Here is a 20,521-nt window from a genome sequence, read left to right as displayed (position 1 = left end):
AGCCCTCCCTGTCATTTTCTCCCTTCTCACTTAATTTAGAAGCAGCAGCCCTTACAGGGACACATTTGACTTCAACAAGATCATTTAATAGAAAACAGTAACAGAAATGGCAATTATATTTTGTCAAAAGAAAATCATTACAGGAGAAACTGTATTAATTAGCAGTGCAGTTGGATAGACAACCAAACTCCCTGGCATCTTAAAATCTGATTTATTGGTGACTGAAATATATGTAATGCTCCTTTCTCTGTTAGTGATTCCCTAGACTAAAACTGATGAGTTGCTGGAAGCCTCAGCCAGGAAGTTATGACAGCTCTGTGGAGTCTAATGCCCTGAAACGAAACCCACAGACAGGGCATTCCTCAGCCCCAGGGCTGTAATTACAGCAAACACCTGACGCAGGAGCTCCTCTTTCTCTACAACTACCTACCCTATAATGAGCTCACACCACCGAGTCCTCATCAGCTCAGTGGTACTAAATGAATGCACCGACAGCCAAAGTCTTGGCAGTATGAAGTCGCTTACAAGAGCTGATGAAAAGGAAGCCTGACACAGGCAAAGCAGCAGGTCTGTGCCTTATAATAGGGGAAATATGGCATGCGATGCCACAAATAACCCTGCGTTTATTTCTTAATTACACATGATTTTTGTGCTTTTATGGGCTTACCAGAAATGCAATTAAGTAGTTACCCAGCCAAGCAACAAATCAATTCAATCAAATTATTTCCCAGATGAAACCGTGTTAACATACAATAAGGGATTTTTGGGAACGGCAGACTAAACACAGCGTGGATTCCAGCTTTCTGCAAGGCATCAGAGAAGAATGCAGAAGTCACAAGATGTCTTTGCCGAGAGTCCTCTCTTTGCAAGAGCTCATTGCACACAATTTTAAATCTCACAAGGCAATCAAAGTTCCTAAAGGAAGCAGCAGACTGTAAACATTTAGGGGTAGATTTTGAAAGGAGCGCACACGCATGTGGAGGGGGCGAATTTTTGATAACTGTGTGCGGCGACGCAATGGAGCCTCCCCCAGTTGCATCCCAGTCTGCCCCAATTAAGGAGTGGACTGGGAGGGAACTTCTCTACCCCCCTGCCTAAACTCCCTTCCCCTTCCCAGCAACTTATGGTTTTTTTATTTTACTATTTACTGCTCCCCTGGATCAGGAGGAGTTTGCGCGTGCCTTCCCGGGACAGCGGCTAATGGCCTTGACCTCTGTCCTGCCCCGCCCGACCCTTTTTCAGGACCCGGCACTTGTGCGCATATCGGCACTTATGTGCGTGTGTGCAGGGCCCAGCCACGCGCGTAAGGGCCGGTTTTTACACGCACAGCCGTTTTAAAATTCAGCCTTCGTTTGGCAGATAAACTCACTAGGAATCCTCTTTTTTTCTTCTTTTCAGTGCATTTGAAAAATTGAAAAAGTACTATTAATTTTGATGAGGCTGAACTGCCAGACCATGTTGTTGTGAGCAACCATGAAAGGTGCTGTGAAAATTCCCTAGGTTTCTGATTCATTCTTGCTTTAATGGCAGTTTAAAGGAGAACTAACTTTAAAGTTTCTGAAAGACTCTCTCTCCGTTATGTGTTCAGATTAAATTGTGGCATTGCTGTGCTGATACATGTCACAACCCCATGCATGCACAAGACAGCCGGAGACTTGATTTAGAAGAGCGTTATAAAGACGAGGTATAGCCACTATAAAAGGTGCAAACGTTTTATTCTACGAGGATGTGTAACCTTTTTCTCTGAAGTGGCATTTACCTGCAAAGACACACAAAATTATATTGGAATTGTCTTAGATGGTATTTGTCCCCTCTTGCTTGATTTAACCCCAGGGGTAACTCCTTTCTGTGGGGGAAGCTGATGCTTGTGGTACTTTTGTCAGTGACTGTAAGGGAATATACTGAAAACTCCCTCAAGCCACCTTAAGGAGCTGGCCACAGCTATCCAGCCCATTCCTCCTTAGGGATCGGCCCCACAAGGGATTCTCCCCTCCCCATACTATAAGAAGGGTTAGACAGGCCCCGGAGAGCAGGCAGGAAGCCGCTCTGTGAGAAAACCTGCTATGCGTGATGTCGCTCTGCTACCTGAACTTTAAGGTGAACTGCATCATTTGTTTGTTTTGCTTTACACTTCATTTTTCCCCACTGTAAATAAACTGCACAAAAGGAAACAGCCGGAGTCTGCGTCCTCATTCTTTCAGGCTGTCTCCCAAGTTACCACAGTAACTCTGTAGATGCACTGATACACAGGACTGGGTACTCAAATAATATAAGACGGGTAAAAAGTTATATCAATGTCCACTCGTTAGTAAACTGAAATTCAAAGCTGAGTGCCCGCTTTGCTCTGTGTAAGTGTACCTGCCTCAGGTTCCTACCACTCCTGCAATGGATGTGTAACGGGCCCATTCTTTGGGGGAAAAGCTCTGTCCTGTGTGGAGTCCCCTTAGCAATTAATTTGATCCTGCTTGAGTCATGATACCCAGCCTGTGCCTGTACCCTGGGGAGGAGATCCAGGGGGGGGGCGGGGTCTCCAATTCTACTCAGTCCTGATGATCTTTCAGAGGGGAAAAGTCTGTTGCTGCCCAGTGAGGACAGGTGACGACAATCTCCTCTCAAGCAAACAGAAATCCCTGTCAAAATGCCCAGAAACCTCTAGGGTGTGTTTACTGTCCCTGCAGCCCTTCTCTGACCTAGAAGGGCTCTGACGGATTCTCAGTTGTCCTGGCCTCCGGATCCAGAAGGAACCCAGGCTGCACTCCAGTGAAATAACTCTCAAGAAAAGTAATAAAACTCTTAACAAAGACTAAGCAGAGGCAGAGCCAGCCAGGCAGGGCATGTCCAGAAAGGAACAGCCTCCAAAAAATATGCTCAGTGAGGGAGTAGGCCTCACGCTAAAGGAACACAAGAGCTCCTCACTCTCCAAAATACGAACTCAAATGCTACACTTTACCTCCTCCTAGCCCCCCACTTAAAGGAAAACAAGGCCCACCCAGCTCAGGCAGCCTCTGTGGGGAAGGGCTGAAAGGGTGGCAGCAACCTCCAGCTGTAAAATTCCTATCACAGGGACCTAGTGCCATCTAGTGGCCGACAGGGTTTAATGAATAATCTTCTGTGACCAACAGGGCAGTTGCTTGCCACAACACCTAACTACTTGCCTGCATTTTCCAGGATTGAATCTCTTGTTTCCAACTAGCAAAATAAAACCATCAATAAACCAAATGCCAGGATCTAGACTAAGTGCGACCCGCCTGATGCCAGCCAATCCTAGCTGCTGTACACCTGCCAAAAACAGACCGCCTGCCAGTCAGTAAACTAATGTTATTTCATAAAACAAATTATATTAGGACAAAACAGAAAACAAGCTAACATGTGGAAGCAGCAGAACCAGAAAACAAACATTCTGATATGTTTATTTATTACATCTTTTATTCCGCGTAATCCATTATGTTCACCGCAGGTTACAAAATAAATTTCATAAAATCAACAAACATAGCTAAAAACAAAATTATAAAATTGCAACATTCAAACAAAAAAAACCACATCTTGCACAATCCCTTACTATTCCTCAGATTTCAGTTCTTTTCCCCCACTGTAGGCTTTTTAAAATAATTTTAATGATTTTCTGAAGTACAAGTAATCCTGCTCTTGATGAAACCATAGGGATAACCTAATCAACATAATAGGGGCCACAATTAAATAAGCTCTCAATCTGGTTCTGACTACTTAAACTGAAGGCATGCTTGGCAGTTCATATGCCATACTGGGTCAGACCAAGGGTCCATGAAGCCCAGTATCCAGTGGCCAATCCAAGTCACAAGTACCTGGCAAGTTCCCAGACATTAAATAGATTCCATGCTATTAATGCTGGCAACAAGCAGTGGCTATTCCCTATTGATTAATAGCAGTTTCTGCACTTTTCCAGGAACTTATCCAAACCTTTTTTTAAACCCAGGTACACTAACTGCCTTAACCACATCCATTGGCAATGAATTCCAGAGCTTAATTGTGTATTGAGTGGAAAATAATTTTCTCTAATTTGTTTTAAATGTGCTACTTGCTAACTTCATGGAGTGCTCCCTAGCCCTTGATTTAGGTGGATGTGAAGGGTAAGGAGGATAATCTTGGCTGAGAGGGTGTACAGTGCCTATTTTATGAATTATTTGTTGATTTTTATCAGTTTTTGTTGAAAGCACAGACTATTACAATATTGTGTTAGTATTTAGTAGATGGGGTGGAAAGCTGGGGGAAGGCAGCGAGATAGGAAAGAGAGGGCTGGAAGTCAGAGAGATGAGCCACAGAGGAGCCAAACAAACTTTGTAGAATTATAAATAAAATAAAAATGTGTGGCAGTTGGTCCCACAGCTTGGTTGTAGGACTGTGACACGGGTGATTTGAGTTTGATTCATCTGTCCTGCAGAGGCTTAGAAGGAGCGAGAAGGTGGCCGTGGAAATATTTCTCATATTTCTGTCCTCCTCTCATTTCTTCAGCCATTGTTCTGTTTCTCTTCCCTCCACGTGTACCTGTCTCATCTCCTGAGCCCAGCTTCAATCTCCCGTAGCTCACTCTCTTTCTTCTCTTCTCCTTTGCCCTTTCCTTGTGTCTCCTCTCTCTTTCAGCCCTGCTGATGCCTTTCCTCTCTTTCCTCCAGCCCATGGCAGGCATGGATTACCAGGAGATAAAATGTAAAAAAAAATAAAAATAGGGTGCAGATACTTTCCTCCTCTCAGTCTTCTGTCCTCTCCCCGTCATGTGTCTGTCTTTTCCCATCCCTGTCTCCCTTTCCATTTCTTCTATTTCTCTCCTTCCCCATTCTTCTTTTTTCCATCCCTTCCATGCTTTCCTCCATTTCTTTTGTTCCTTTCCCACACCTCTTTCTCTTTTCATTCTGCTTGGCTCTCCCTCCTTTCCCATCCTTCCATTTCTCTGTCTCCTTCCTCATCTCTTTCCCCACCCCTCTCTCTCTCGTACCTTCTTTCTCAAACCTCATTCCTCTGCCCCCCCTAAAGCTTGGCGCCTACTCTTTCCTCCTCTGCTGGCAGAAACAGGAGTGCTGACATTGGAGGCAATTTCTCATAATGACTAATGGTGCTAATCTCAACGCAAATTACCCCTCCCTGGATGCAATGGAGTTTGCTCAATATTAGGAGTGCTCAAGCACCCACCGAGCTGGCACCTATGAGCTGTGTTTGTTAAACACATGACTTTCCTCTAACATGCATATCAATGAGAGCAGCATGAACTGCATGGTATCGGCAGGGAAGCAACTGGCAGGTAACAGAAGATGGAAGCAGACAGGAGTGGGGGATGGAATGAATCTCTCATACACACACCAGTCACCTCCCTGACCAGTCTCTCTCTCTCTCTCTCACACACACACCAGTCACCTCCCTGACCAGTCTCTCTCTCACACACACACACACACACACACCAGTCACCTCCCTGACCAGTCTCTCTCTCACACACACACACACACACACACACACACCAGTCACCTCCCTGACCAGTCTCTCTCTCACACACACACACACACCAGTCACCTCCCTGACCAGTCTCTCTCTCTCTCACACACACACACACACACACACACACGTCACCTTCCTGACCAGTCTCTCTCTCTCACACACACACACACTAGTCACCTCCCTGACCAGTCTCTCTCTCACACACACACCAGTCACCTCCCTGACCAGCCTCTCTCACACACACACACACACCAGTCACCTCCCTGACCAGTCTCTCTCTCTCACACACACCAGTCACCTCCCTGACCAGTCTCTCTCTCTCACACACACCCACACACACACCAGTCACCTCCCTGACCAGTCTCTCTCTCACACACACACACACACACCAGTCACCTCTCTGACCAGTCTCTCTCTCACACACACACACACACACGTCACCTCCCTGACCAGTCTCTCTCTCTCACACACCAGTCACCTCCCTGACCAGTCTCTCACATACACACACACACACACACACACACACCAGTCACCTCCCTAACCAGTCTCTTGCTCTCACACATGCTTTCTCTCTATTACTTACACACAAAGTCTCAATCACACACACATTCTCTCGCACACGTACACATGCTGCCTCAGGCTCACTCACTCGCCTCCATCCCCAGCACATCTGGCAGCTGGTATGCTGCTATTAAAGCAGTCGTGACAAGCTGGGAACCGCAGCAGGAGTGACTCCCCCCAATCCCTGCAGCGGTAAGAAGGCAGCACTCAGCTGTCTGCCTGTGCTGCGATCATCGAGGTGCCGAGCAGTCAGCTGAGAATGTGGCCGTAGGGATTTCCTGCCACACGGCTGCGTGGGATTTCCCTCGATGAGCTGCCCCGGGTCTGTGACGGTGAAGGACTGATTCAGAAAGGAGACTTACATTGTAAGCCTTCTGGGAAGGCGAAATACCTGCCTACAGCCATACCTGAAATGTCACTTGCCTTGAACTTGGAAAGGCATGTAAATCCAAATCCTCATTCAAGCATACCTAACGGGAAGTTTCTGTTTGCTGTCTTATTATTGGATGTTTTTTCCACCCACATCTTGGAATTTTGGGGGGGTATCACAGTTGAATGCATCACTTCAGTGACTTTTTTTTTGTAAATCTGCTTAGACATTCGTGTTTTTGCCTTGAACAATTGGTTATTTGTAGATTGTCCACCCCTTTAGCCCGGGATCAGGGACTCCTGTACTTTTATCTGCATCATGAGTACACATTCCTGGGGGGGGGGGGGAGGAAATACCAGGGCCTTGATTGCCCTTTCAGAACTCCAGGCATTATTTCCAGCAGAAGGAAAACTGCTGCAAACCTCTACAGGTACTTCCTCCTTTGAAAACTGGTACAAAGCTCGCAAGTATAAGTAACCAGAGTTTGCATGGTTAGGGGCACTTTTGTAAATTGCCCCCATAAACTGCCCTAATGACCCCAGCATAAGTCAAAGACTACAAAAAAAAAAAAGGTCCTTTTCAATAGGTCTAGATAGGACTGAGGGTTATAATTAGGTGAAGCTTGTTTTCAAACTTTCTCCTTTCTGAGACAGTCCTTTACCGCAGGCGGCAGGGCCTGGGGCAGCAGATGGAGGGATTTCCCAGAGCAGGAAATCCCCGCGGCCACATTCTCAGCTGACTGCTCGGCACCTCCATGATCACAGCACAGGCAAACAGCTGGGACACGATATCTGCAGCAGCAGCAGGGGCCCTCCCTCACGTCTGCCGAACATCAGTTCCTCTTTCCAGCTGCAGGGACAGGAAGAAGAAAAGGCCATGTTGCTGTTTTCCATGAACACTTCTGCCGCTCCCCCCCCCTGGGCTTGAATGTGCCGATAGCCCGGGCAGGGACAGCAGCAGCAGTGTTAGTTGAAGAATGTGTGTGCGTCTGGCTGGGGTGAGGAGAGGGAGGGAGGGAAGAGCAGCAGGGGACCAGGAAATGCGCAGCACACCTGCCGGCCACACGCCCATTGAGAACCGCTGAATAGTGGTACTTGAAGACTGGAGGGTGGCCATTGTAACACCAAATTTTAAAAGGGGTATCAAGGGGTGATCCAGGAAACTACACAGCAGTGAGTCTGACGTCTGTGCCAGGCAAAGTCGTAGAAACTATCATAAAAATAAAATTGCTAAACAAAATTATAGGCATAGTTTAATGGAACAAAGCCAACATGGATTTAGCCAAGGGAAGTTTTGCCTCAAACATTTGCTACATTTTTGAGGGCGTAAATAAACATGGGGATAACGTTAAGCCAGTTTATATAATGTACCTGGATTTCCAGAAAGCATGTGACAGTCTGTCATGAGAGACTTCTTCGGAAATGTAAATGTCATGGGATAGGGGGCAGTGAAAAGATAGAAAACAGAGAGTAGGGATAACTTTCCCAATGGAAAAAGGTGAAGTGCCTAGGGATCTGTTCTGGGACCACTGCTTTTTAATGTATTTATAAACGACCTGGAAATGGGAACAACAAGTGAGGTGATCAAATTTGCTGATGACACAAAATTATTCAAATTTGTCAAATCACAAGAGGATTGTGAGAAATTGCAAGAGTACATTGCAAAACTGGGAGATTGGGTATGCAAATGGCAAATAAAATTAAACGTGGACAAGTGTAAAGTAATGCACTTAGGAGTACATTTTCAAAGGGTTGCGCGCGTAAGATATGTGCGCAAACCCCAAAAACCTACCCCTGCCTCCCCCTGCATGCGCCGAGCCTATCTTGCATAGGCTCGGCGGCACACACAAGCCCCGGGACGCGCATATGTCCCGGGGCTTCGAAAAATGGGTGGTCCAGGGAAGGGGCCACGGTCTGGGGGTGTTTCCGGGGGAGTAGCTGCGGTCCAGGGGCGGTCTGGGGGCGAGGCCGAGTGCCCCGACACAGCGGCCTGTGTCGGGGCCTGGCCAGCCAGCGCACACAAGTCACGCCTGCCTCAGGCAGGTGTAACTTTCTCAACAAAGGTTGGGGGGGATTTAGTTAGGGCTGGGGGGTGGGTTAGGGAGGGGAAGGGAGGGGAAGGTGGGGGGACTGGAAAAAAAGTTCCCTCCGAGGCTGCTCCGATTTAGGAGCGGCCTCAGAGGGAACGGAGGCAGGCTGCTCAGCTTGGCGCGCGCAGGTTGCACAATTGTGCACCCCCCCTGCGCGCGCCGACCCTGGATTTTATAACATGCGCAAGATTTGTTCACACCGGGTTGCGCAAACAAACCTACGCCCACGCATATGTTTTAAAATCTGCCCTTAGGGAAGAGTAACCCAAATTATGGCTGCACAATGCATTAGGAGTCACCACTCAGGAAAAGGATCTAGGTGTCATTGTTGAAAATATATTGAAATCTTCTGCTCAGTGTGCAGCAGCAGCCAAGAAAGCAAATAGAATGCTAGGGATTATTAGGAAGGGAATGGAGAATAAAACAGAGAATATCATAATGCCTCTGTATCGCGCCATGGTGCAAACTCATCTTGTGTACAGTTCTGCTCACATCGCAAAAAAGTTGTAGCAGAATTAGAAAAGGTACAAAAAAGGGTGACCAAAACGATAAAGGGGATTGAACAATTCCCCTATGAATTAAAGGCTAATGAGGTTAGAATCCAGCTTGGAGAAGAGACGGCTAAGGGAAGATATGATAGAAGTCTATAAAATAATGAGTGGAATGGAACGAGTAAACGTTAATCAGTTGTTTACTCTAGAAAAATACAAAGACCAGGGGACACCCAATGAAGTTACTGGGTAATACATTTAAAACTAATAAGAGAAAATATTTTTTTATTCAATGCATAATTAAGCTCTGGAATTTGTTGCCAGAGGATGTGGTGAAAGCTATTAGTGTAGGTGCGTTTAAAAAAGGTTTGGGCAAGTTCCTGGAGGAAAAGTCCATAAACCATTAATAAGGTAGAGTTACAGAAATCCTCTCCTTATTCTTGGGATAAGCAGCTTGGCCTCTATCTACCCCTTGGGATCCTGCCAGGTACTTGTGACCTGGATTGGCCACTGCTGGAAACAGGATACTGGGCTTGATGGACCTGGGGTCTGACTCCAGTATGGCAAGTGTTGTGTACTTATTACCAAACTATTGCTAGCCCTCACGTACACGTTATGTGGAGCCTTTGTAAAGAGTGGTCAATAATCAAAGTGCTTGTCCAGCTAACTTTTGGAGATAACCAGATAAAATGTGACATTTAAAAATTGTTCTCCACTCCTTGGCTTAATTTTAGCCAAGTAAAAGCGGCACCGTGGAGGGGAGTTCTGTAGGCTTCACTAAAATGTATCACGCTAAATCTAATAGAAAAATATGGTGCCCTAAAATTATCCGGAGAGCTAAAATAAAAATTGAGTTAGCCGAGCACCCGATGCCATCCACCCCCCACCCCATTACCCCCAAAATAAAATGAAATGTAGCAAGCTGAGTGGCTAATTCTTCCCCTCACCCATAACAAAAAAGTCATAGGCCAAACTCCCATTCCCAGATCTCCAACAGTGCCCCTGAAGCCCAGCAGGAGGAAAGGCCCTTACCACCAACCACGGGCTGAACTGTACATGCCAATAGTTGTAACACGACACCGAGGTAAAACGAGCAGTCCCCATTTAGAAGTCACTGTTCAGCTTGGATTGCCTGTTTCCCTCTCAGTGAATACTAAATGGGGATTGGCTGCTTCATAAATGAATACTAAGTGCTGGTAGCTGTCAGAGGTAGCGGCACTTATTTAGCCCATCAACAGGAGGTAAGAGCCTCTCCTACCCTCCCAGGGGTACAGGGGCACTTTTGGGGGTGACAGTTGGGGGAATTTGATCCTTTTTATAATATAAACATTTACTGGGATGGGATGGAGGGGGAGAAAATGTTATCTTGGAGGCAGCAGTGGGAGAGGTTATCCAGTGCTCAGCCTGCTACATTATTTTCAAAATTCAGTAAGCCAATGAGCTTCAAAGTGACCCAGATAATGTTACCTGAGTAATTTTAGGCATATATATTCAGCTGCATTTTTATCCACATAAAAGCCATTGAATATTTGGCTAAAGTTATCTGGGTAACTTTATCCAGATTTCTTCGCTGCTCGCCAGGTTATTGAATAAGGACCTCTGAAAGTCTACCTGCATATGAAAATCTTTGACTCTGTTATTGGCTTCAGTTGGCATGTTTTATGAATACTGCTTAATTAACAGGGTTTGAAAACATTTTCCAAAGTCAAGGGCAATCTAGCTCAGTTACGGGGACATTTTCAAAACTTCCACGCATGCCAGGAGCTACGCGAGTAGCCGGGCCGCTCTGAAAACACGCGTGGCGCAGTCATGCGTGTATCTCCTGGGATTTGCGCGCGCCAAGCGCATTTTCAGAGCAACCCGGTCACACACGTAGCTCCCAGTATGCGCGGAAGTGCCTGGCCTTTAAAAAGGGGCGGGGCCAGCTGGGACAGCGCCATTTTGCATTGCCCCAGTGAAGCGCGCGCCGCAACCTACTCCTGCTCTGTGGAGCGAGCAAGTTCAAAAACCAAAAAAAAGTTTAGTTAGGGTGGGTTTAGGGTTCAAGGAGGGGAGGGGAAAAGGGAGGAAGGATGGGTAGGGGGATAGGAACTGGGGATGGCCTGATCGCGTCGCCGTGCGAGTTTTATAAAATAACCCCCTTGAGCGTCACCCCGCACATGTTATAAAATCGGCACGTCCATGTGTGCACGCGCCTTTAAAAATGTACCCCTAAGTGGGATGAGAGCTGAGAGTCCTGTCCCATGTCCACTAACGATACATGCTCTCTCCCAGGATAATACTGTTACATTTTTTCTGAATTCTTTTGGAAGTAGAGATGGGGATGGAAGATATTTTTTCTTCAAAGCACTGGCCGACACGCACTGTTGAAATCACTTGCATAGGCAACATTTTAGAAGTTGTTAATTTCAGATTTCTTATCATTTCCCGTTCGAAAGTATTTATTTATACCCGTATATTAGCTATGTTGAATATTGCCTTTTGTTATTGTTTGCACCGGGCAAGTTCTTAGCCTTGGTTTCTTAAGCAGTTTCTTGTCTCTCACATTGTTCCATGTAACGCTCTTATGCAAAGTTTTGTTCTCTGTAAACCGGTGTGATTTGTAGTTTTGTACAGGAATATCGGTATATAAAAGTAATAAATAAATAAATAAATAGAATACATTTTAGATTTTCTGGAGTCCTATAACATTACCTTACACTGGTACTTGCAGTATATTAGTTAAACCAAAACCCAGATGATTTCCTTAGTTTGTAAAATCACAATCCAGAACACCCAGGCCTATTCAGGTAAATGGTGGGGATGATTTTGTTTTAGACTATGAAGCACAAATTGAAATGTGGAAAAGTCAGACACAGAAAAATCCCATCAGAATCTCTTGCAAGATCCTGGTTTAATATCTCTCCCTATCTGTCACAGATTATAGGACATGCATGGTATGGCAGTTGCTACCCTTAACAGAAAGCATGGGGGGGATAACCTGCACAGGGCGGCAGTTACTACCCTTAACAGAAGGCATAGGGGTAACCTGCACAGGGTGGCAGTTACTATCCTTAACAGAAGGCATGGGGGTAACCTGCACAGGGTGGCAGTTACTATCCTTAACAGAAGGCATAAGGGTAACCTGCAGTGAGTGGCAGTTACTGCCCTTAACAGAAGGCATAGGGGTAACCTGCACAGGGTGGCAGTTACTATCCTTAACAGAAGGCATGGGGGTAACCTGCACAGGGCAGCAGTTACTGCCCTTAACAGAAGGCATTGGGGGTAACCTGCACAGGGCAGCAGTTACTGCCCTTAACAGAAGGCATGGGGGTAACCTGCACAGGGCGGCAGTTACTGCCCTTAACAGAAGGCATGGGGGTAACCTGCACTGAGTGGCAGTTACTACCCTTAACAGAAGGCATGGGGGTAACCTGCACAGGGCGGCAGTTACTGCCCTTAACAGAAGGCATGGGGGTAACCTGCACAGGGCGGCAGTTACTGCCCTTAACAGAAGGCATGGGGGTAACCTGCACAGTGGCAGTTACTGCCCTTAACAGAAGGCATGGGGGTAACCTGCACAGTGGCAGTTACTGCCCTTAACAGAAGGCATGGGGGTAACCTGCACTGAGTGGCAGTTACTGCCCTTAACAGAAGGCATGGGGGTAACCTGCAGCAGGTTAGCACCACGAGCAACTTGCAGGGCAGACTATATTGACCATTTGGTCTTTATCTGCCATCATTTACTATGTTACTGTGATCCATTTTTCACTATAAGCTTTTTACCGCAGGGGTACACAATCAACATTAATTATTCTGTACAGCAGGATATGCACTGGTGCTTTGTAAATAAGACATTATTTTGCAGTTATCTGATATTTATAGTGATCTCTCTCTCTATACTGGAAACCAATATATTTTTTTCTGATAAAAAGAATTTATCATAGCAGAATGAATAGCAAACAACTGTAGAAAAAGTATTTAGTGGTAGAAAGCTTCTGTTTCTCATAACCTAGTTGGTTCTAATGGAGGAATTGTAATATTTACCATTGCACACTTTAGTTTCCTGATTTTTTTTCCCTCCTGTTTTGGCAGATGTGAAAAGCTGGCTGGTGATGTTTGGGTTTCAGCTCAGCAACATTATTCCTGGCTTCCCAAGATCAAAGTCATACTTTGTGCCACCACCCTACGAATTGATAGAGAGCCAGGAATCTGAAAACGGACAGGTAAGCTCCGTCCCTGGTAGGCATTCATGCCATTTCACTGGAGACGCGCTGAAAACGGACAGGTAAGCTCCGTCCCTGGTATGCATTCATGCCATTTCACTGGAGACGCGCTGCAGCTAGAAGCAGTGCACTTTTCTTAGGAGTGTCTGTCTGCTCCCTCGTTACCAGCCTGGATTATCACAATTACAGGGCCATTAGCTCCTCAAGGATACACTCAGGAGCACAATGGCTCTGGGAAATATTGATATATGCTACCATCTGTTTCACCTACAGTACAAAAGCAGACCTCATCTGGTGTTCTACTTGGGAATAATTTGATTAGTGACATAAATCTTCCTCCCCATGGCTGCTTTTTATGTTTCTTGTTAGTATTCAGCATATATCAGTTCAGGTCATTCTAGGAAATATCCTTAACACTACCTATTGGTCCAATGGCCTGCTTCTAGGTCTCCTCTCCCCGCTCTTGATCTAGTTCCTGATTCTTCTTGTATACCTTTTAGTCCTGTTAAAAGAGAGAATAAAAGATTAGTTTCTTGTTATTATGATATCACTATATTCAAAAACCCCAACATAGGTAGAATATTATATGCAAAAATAAATTCTAGCACACTTCCTAATTACTGATATTGCTGTTTGCATATAAGGACCTTCATACAACTGAATGGAATGTGGGCTGCAAAATCAACTGATGATGCCCACAGCTTATAATCATGGGACCTTCAAACACATTGTAAATTTTTCGTATATATTTTGTAAATGTAATAAAAAGGTACTCAGCAAACAAAAAGCTCTTTGCTGTTTCAGTCAATGAAGATCCAGCATCTTTGTTCCAAACAAAACCCAACGCGGATCGTGTTTTGAGATAATGTTCTGCCCCTTGTTATGTCCACAACTTTATTTTATTTTTATTTTTTTTAAACAATCTCCTCTTGATCCTTCCTCACTTAAGATTTGGTATAGTCGCCCTCTGGATGTGGCCCAGCCATGTAAGCAATTTTTTTTATAATCCAGCAACTCCCCAATTTATGATAATATAGTGTCTAAGCAAGAGGCGTTTTCAAAAACACCTTGGAAATGGAACAAAAGTCAATGGAATTAACTTTCAAAGGGGTTTCGCGTGCAAGAATACCATATACCAATGTAAGTAAAATGTAAGTACATATTTTCAGTTTCACATGTATATTTTACCGGGGGGGGGGGGGGTCTAGACATGTTCCATGCTGATGTTCAGAAGTACACGCAGTAGTTGCTATTTTTAAGAAATATTCAGATATACTTTCTGCTCATTGACTCGTGTAAGTAAACTCCCACTTCTCTGATGTCTTCAGTTTTTGGGAGGTCTGGGTGTAGGTCACGATTTGATGCTCTAGGGAGGAAGAACCAATGTCAGGAAGTATTTCTTCACGGAGAGGGTGGTGGATGCCTGGAATGCCCTTCTGGAGGAAGTGGTGAAGACCAGAACTGTGAAGGACTTCAAAGGGGCATGGGATAAACACTGTGGATCCATAAAGTCTAGAGGACGTGAATGAAGAGTGGGTGGCTCACGGGAATGACGGCTACTACCTGGAGATAATACCCTTATTCAATAAACATACACACGGTTAATGCAACTCCAACATTGCTCTAAGCTTTAACGGCAAGAGGAAATGTGGAAAAAAGGATTTGCATTCACAAAAAAGCGGGGAGTAGCTTGCTTGTTATGGCGGTTACTACCCAAAACCAAATAAGCCTGATACTTCACTTTCAATGCATATCCAGCATAGCTCTCTGCTTCAATGGCAGGGGAGAAAGACCGATAACTTCACGCATATCCAGCATAGCTCTCTGCCTCAACAGCAGGGGAGAAAGACCGATACTTCACGCATATCCAGCATAGCTCTCTGCTTCAACGGCAGGGGGAATGAAGAAAAGTGGATCTATATACAGACAACCAACAAGGACTGAATTACATAGTCTGGGTAAACAAATAAGCATGGGTGTAGCTTGCTTATTGTGGCAGTTACTAGCCCTAACTAATTAAGCTAGATATTTCACTTAGATGCAGTTCCAACACTGCTCTCTACATTAATGGTGTGGGTGGAAGGAATATAGAACCAAAAGGTTACTAAGAATCAAGAGAAACAGATAAGTATGAGAAAAAAAAACCCAAAAGTGCGACACTTGCTGGGCAGACTGGATGGGCCATTTGGTCTTCTTCTGCCGTCATTTCTATGTAACTGGAGATGGACTGAGTGAACTGGTCGAGGTATTGGTGAACTGGTGATGCCAAGTAGTTGCCCAGTTCTTTTCAAAACTGTAAACCTACGTACTTTATAAAATACCTGTTTCCGCGTTTAATTCTGGGTGTTTATTCTTGAAAAATCTATTATTTCATGCATAAAATATACATGCATATGTTTATAAAATTAGAGAACCTATGCGGTTTTCTGCATTGGAAATATGCGTGCATACTGTCGGAGCAGAAATAAGTTTCTGCCACAAAGTTTATAAAATACATTAATGTCTGAGCATCCACTTACGCGTGCATATCCTGTACTGCTCAATGTATTAAAGAATCTCTACAATCTTAAAGGTATCCTCTAAACTGATAAGGTTCCTTGTGGCAAGATACTGCATTTAAGTAAATTCAGAATGATGTTCCCTGAAATTTAAGGCGTGGGGTATATGGTCAGAATTCTTGTTACCTCCCTGGCACCCCTGCGGAGTGCTCCTACCACAGAAAAGGAGTGGGCAGTGATCTGCAGCACATCTGCCATAGCTCCAAGCTTTTGAATTATTAAATTATTTTCTCCTGCCTAAGCAAATACACAACTAATGGTAGATACCCAGGCAGCTACTGATTTGAAATAATTAAAAATGTTAAACAGTTTTATGTAAACATTTCTCCTTTTTCCAGGGTGTGGATGCATTCATGTTCTTAATTTTTTGCCAGTCGTGATACTTTTTATTGGACCAACATAATAATTATCAAAATATGGAATACATGAACCTTTGAGACCACATAATTCCCTTCTTCGGATATGGCCATGGATATCATCATCTTTGGATACTTTTTTTTCAATAATTCATTAAAAGGCTTATCAACAAAGGATATGCAGTCTTCTCAAAAAGGCATTCGCAAACCAATTTGATAAATTGCCAAATGTCAACTGAATTGAAAATCCATTGCACATTTCCACAGATCAGCTTCAGCTCTTTTTGAGATCCAAGGATTTTGTCAAACTTGAAACAGTTCCACCTGGTTCCAGTTTGACTTTGAATTATTTGTACATCCCTAATCACAACCTGTGAAGGGTATAGTTTTTCCCAGGACCAATATGGCTACAAGAGCATTCCATTTTTTAAATCAAAATATGTATTTATGCAACTCCACTCTAAAATGCTATCAGATATGTTGGTATTTGATCTGGCCATGGTGACACTGTAATTCCATTCACAATATGTCCTTCAAAAGCTCAGTTTCACAAGATTGATTTTTCCATTGTTCTGTTTAGTTCTATGTGGTGTAACTCAGATGTTAATCGTTTCAACTGAGTAAATTTGTATTCATTTTTTCTTTTCGTAGCTAATTACTGGAGTCCAGCAGACGACAGAACGACATAATCAAGCATTCATGGCACTGGAGGGGCAGACAATAACCAAAAGATTGCATGGACACACAAGAGAGAAGCCAGGACACTGGTTTGCTACCACTACCCCGATTATTGGGAAAGGAGTAATGTTTGGTATCAAGGAAGGAAGAGTAATAACAGGCATTTCGAGTATTGCTAGTGAAGACAGCCGAAAGGTAGCATTAGTGCTCAATGCTGCTTACTATCTAGAAAGGATGCACTACAGCACAGAAGGCAAGGACACCCACTATTTTGTCAAGATTGGTTCGGCTGACAATGACCTTGTCACCCTAGGGATGACGAGTGGACGGAAAGTACTGGAAAGCGGAGTAAACGTTACAGTTTCCCAGCCAACCCTTCTCATCAATGGAAGGACTAGAAGGTTTACAAATATTGAATTCCAGTATTCTGCCTTGCTGCTTAACATCCGCTATGGGTTGAGCGTGGATACACTGGACGAGGAGAGAGCGCGCGTGCTGGACCAGGCTCGGCAGCGGGCCTTGGGGGCAGCCTGGCTCAAGGAGCAGCAGAAAGCACGAGATGGTAAGGAGGGCAGTCGCCTGTGGACTGAAGGAGAAAAGCAGCAGCTCCTGAATACGGGGCGGGTTCAAGGTTACGAGGGTTATTACGTGCTGCCCGTGGAGCAGTACCCAGAGCTGGCAGACAGGAGCAGTAACATCCAGTTTTTAAGACAGAATGAGATGGGAAAGAGGTAACAAATTAACCTGCTGTCATCCATTGCTGGATGAGTCAGTGGTCACAACTGTTATCTCCTCTCCTAAGGAGATGAAGACCTACAATGGGGCACTAGGCTGAACTGCTTTAGGACACCCACGTAGCAGGAAAGCTCACATTTTTTGAGTTGAATGCTACAATTTAAAATGACAAATAAAACCACACATATCCTAAAGTGGACTACAAGCCTAACTGCAGACAAAACAGAACACTTTCCAAAATAGAAACAAAGAAAAAAAAATCACCCCCCTCCAAATATTACCCACTTGTTCTGGGTGCAAAGGAAAATATAAAAAATAGTGGCGGCCACATTTTACCTCACTCCATTCATACGTGAGAAACTAAGGAATCCAAGAGGGACACTTTTCAGCGAACCCCCTGACAAGAATCATTCAGATTGCTTCTCCAGTACATAACTCCCAGGTTTTAATTTTAAGCAAGAAGGCAAATGCATCTGAACCATTAACTCTGGAGCGAGCTTTAGTGACTGGGGAAGGAAAAAACTGCAGAGAAAGCACTGGAGATCTACAAAAAGAAAACTGCTTTTGCACTCAGACCCCTGTGCTTGTCTGACTTAAACTTAATATTTATTCGAGGAAGGCAGAGTGTAAAGTTCAGTGGGAACATGGCGGCTATAACCACTACAACTAATTTCATCTCTTGTTTGTCTTTGAAGATTCCATTGTGGACAGTATTACAGGGTGTAGTCTGTCTAGATTCAGTAGTTTGTTGGTACTGGTTCCTGTAGAGACGTGGGCATTGTGTCACACTATTGCAAATGGGCACCAATTCAGATCACCCTGTACATAACAAGCGCCAGAAGGCATAAATCACTGTTTCAAATTAAAGCAAAATAATAATAATTCTTATTATTATATAGCTGTGTTTGTTTGGTCAAGACACTGAGACAATCACATTGCGCAATCACCAGAAGAGAGTTGAAGTTGACCTTTGGTACGAGATCTTTTTTGTAATATACATGTATGAACCCGTTCATTGAGTTTTTATATATAATTTTAATTTGCTGCTGAGCAAAGAATAGAGACAAGCAAAGATAATTTATGGCAAAGTGTTTAAATTGTTTATACATAAATAAAGTCTTTAAAACTCCTGTGAATGCATGTCTCATTGTGAAGTCTTGCCAGAGAAGCAGGGTATGTTTGACGTAAAGAAAGGATGTAGGTGGTGAAGAAAGCTTATGCATTACATCATCTTTTCACCATTCCTACATTGAGCCAATAAAAGATATCGCAGCGTGCAGGGAGACTACTTAAAAAAGAGAGAAACCTATGCTTCAGTCTTCTAATGGAAAAATATTAGCCGCGTATGAAGGGTGCACTAATAGTGCTACTGTAAGTCTCGCTGTCAGACCTTAACTGGTCTATATGATTAAGAGTACACTGCCAGGGTTGAGATGAAATGACGGCATGTACCCCCAAACAAAAATCATTTCATATGGCATTCTTCGTTTCTTTCTACTCATGGTGGACTCGATGCAGAATATTTCTCACTGCTAAACCTGGTTCAGACCAGCAGCATCAGAATCTATTCCTGCAAAAAACGCCTCCCCCTGCTCTGACTTACGAGGGCCTTCAGCTCTCCAAATTGTCACATACTCTCTCTCATGCTCTTGCTGTACTACCTCAGAGCTCAGACTGCTTCTAGCATGCTTTAACCCGATAGGCACTCCAGTCCTGCATCTCTATGTTTGTGATTTTGCTTTTCTTAGAATAATTACACACAAAAATGTTTGCAGATTTGTTGGAGAAATGGTAATAGGCAAGGAAAAGGAGCTGAATTAGCAAAAGTTTGAAATCTGTGAGCAGCTGCACTAATCACGAAGGTTTCAGCGCTACCTACTATGCATTTATGCATTGCATGTACATTCAAAATTCAGTTATCTTTTAAAGCCTATAAAAACTAATGAGTACATTTTCAAAGGGCCGCGCACGTAAAAAACAGGGGTTACGTGCATGGCCGGGCTTGCGCGTGCTGCGTGCATGCCCAGCCACGCGCGTAACCCCCGTTATGCGCAGAAGTGCCGGGCCCTGAAAAAGGGGCGGGCTGGGGGGGTGTGGTCTGAGCGGGGCGGGACGGAGGCTGGCCGTCCCATAGTAAGCAAAACTAGGACAGAATTTAAATATGCTAGGATACAAAGGACAATGATAAGAGCAAGCCGAGAGAATCTTAGGTAAAAAAAAATAAAAAAATTGGAGGCAGGTAGGTATGAGTGTTTGACAAATTATGGAAGCCAATATGTTCAATCATCTGGAAGGGCACTACTAAAAAGGGAAGAAGAGGCAAGATCAAACAAAATGAAATAGCAACATGACTTTGGTTCATACCCAGATATAACTGTGAGGGATGTGGCAAGATTCTTAACATGGGCTTCAGATGGACTATGTTTCCAGTTTAAGGGCAAAAAGCAGAAGGAGTACGATCCTGCAGGCAGTCAAGCTTCTATGGCTGAAATTTGGGAGACATGCTTAATTAGAATATAGGCAGAAGCAAATGGGGAGGCTGGGTAAACCTAATAGACATTATCTGCTAACGCCTACTTATCATGAATGCTATTGACTGCTGTGCATCATTGCTCCATACTGAGAGCAGGATGGAAACAGAAAAGGAGTCTTACATGGGGTGAAAAACAGAACAAAAAATACAAAATAAATATAACTTTCAGAAGAATGTCCATAATCTAATTTTGTAGCTTTTGTTGGTGTTGCTGGCAAACTTAACTTTTAATACATATAAGCAATTTTTAATGCATAAGCAATACACAAGAGTCTGCTTGGTAGAAACAAATGGCAAGGCATACAGTAGAAAGGTAAGTTGAGTAGGTCTTATGATGAAGTTTAGTATTTTTCTATAAATCACCAAGACCATCACCATTATGACAAAGTCAAATCCCTAGCAACCACTTTGTAACCAATGCCTACCTTGGCCATAAGACTTAAGATCTGCAACAAATCTTAGATGGTTATACAGATAACAAA

At 44.1% G+C, this 20,521-nt stretch overlaps 1 protein-coding gene across 1 annotated transcript in view; it reads left to right on the top strand.

Moving 5' to 3' along the window:
- TENM2 (teneurin transmembrane protein 2) overlaps positions 1–18,623 on the top strand; it is a 2,776,334-nt gene extending 2,757,711 nt beyond the window's left edge. The window contains exons 31-32 of the mRNA XM_029583832.1: positions 13,049–13,179; positions 16,745–18,623. Of these exons, the coding sequence (XP_029439692.1) occupies positions 13,049–13,179; positions 16,745–17,506 (893 nt within the window). The 3' untranslated portion in view covers positions 17,507–18,623. The remainder of the gene's footprint in view (positions 1–13,048; positions 13,180–16,744) is intronic.
- Positions 18,624–20,521: the final 1,898 nt, after the last annotated feature.

Source organism: Rhinatrema bivittatum, chromosome 18 (genome assembly GCF_901001135.1).
Source record: "Rhinatrema bivittatum chromosome 18, aRhiBiv1.1, whole genome shotgun sequence".
NCBI classification, from domain to species: domain Eukaryota; kingdom Metazoa; phylum Chordata; class Amphibia; order Gymnophiona; family Rhinatrematidae; genus Rhinatrema; species Rhinatrema bivittatum.
This window is presented reverse-complemented; position numbering and strand designations above follow the sequence as displayed.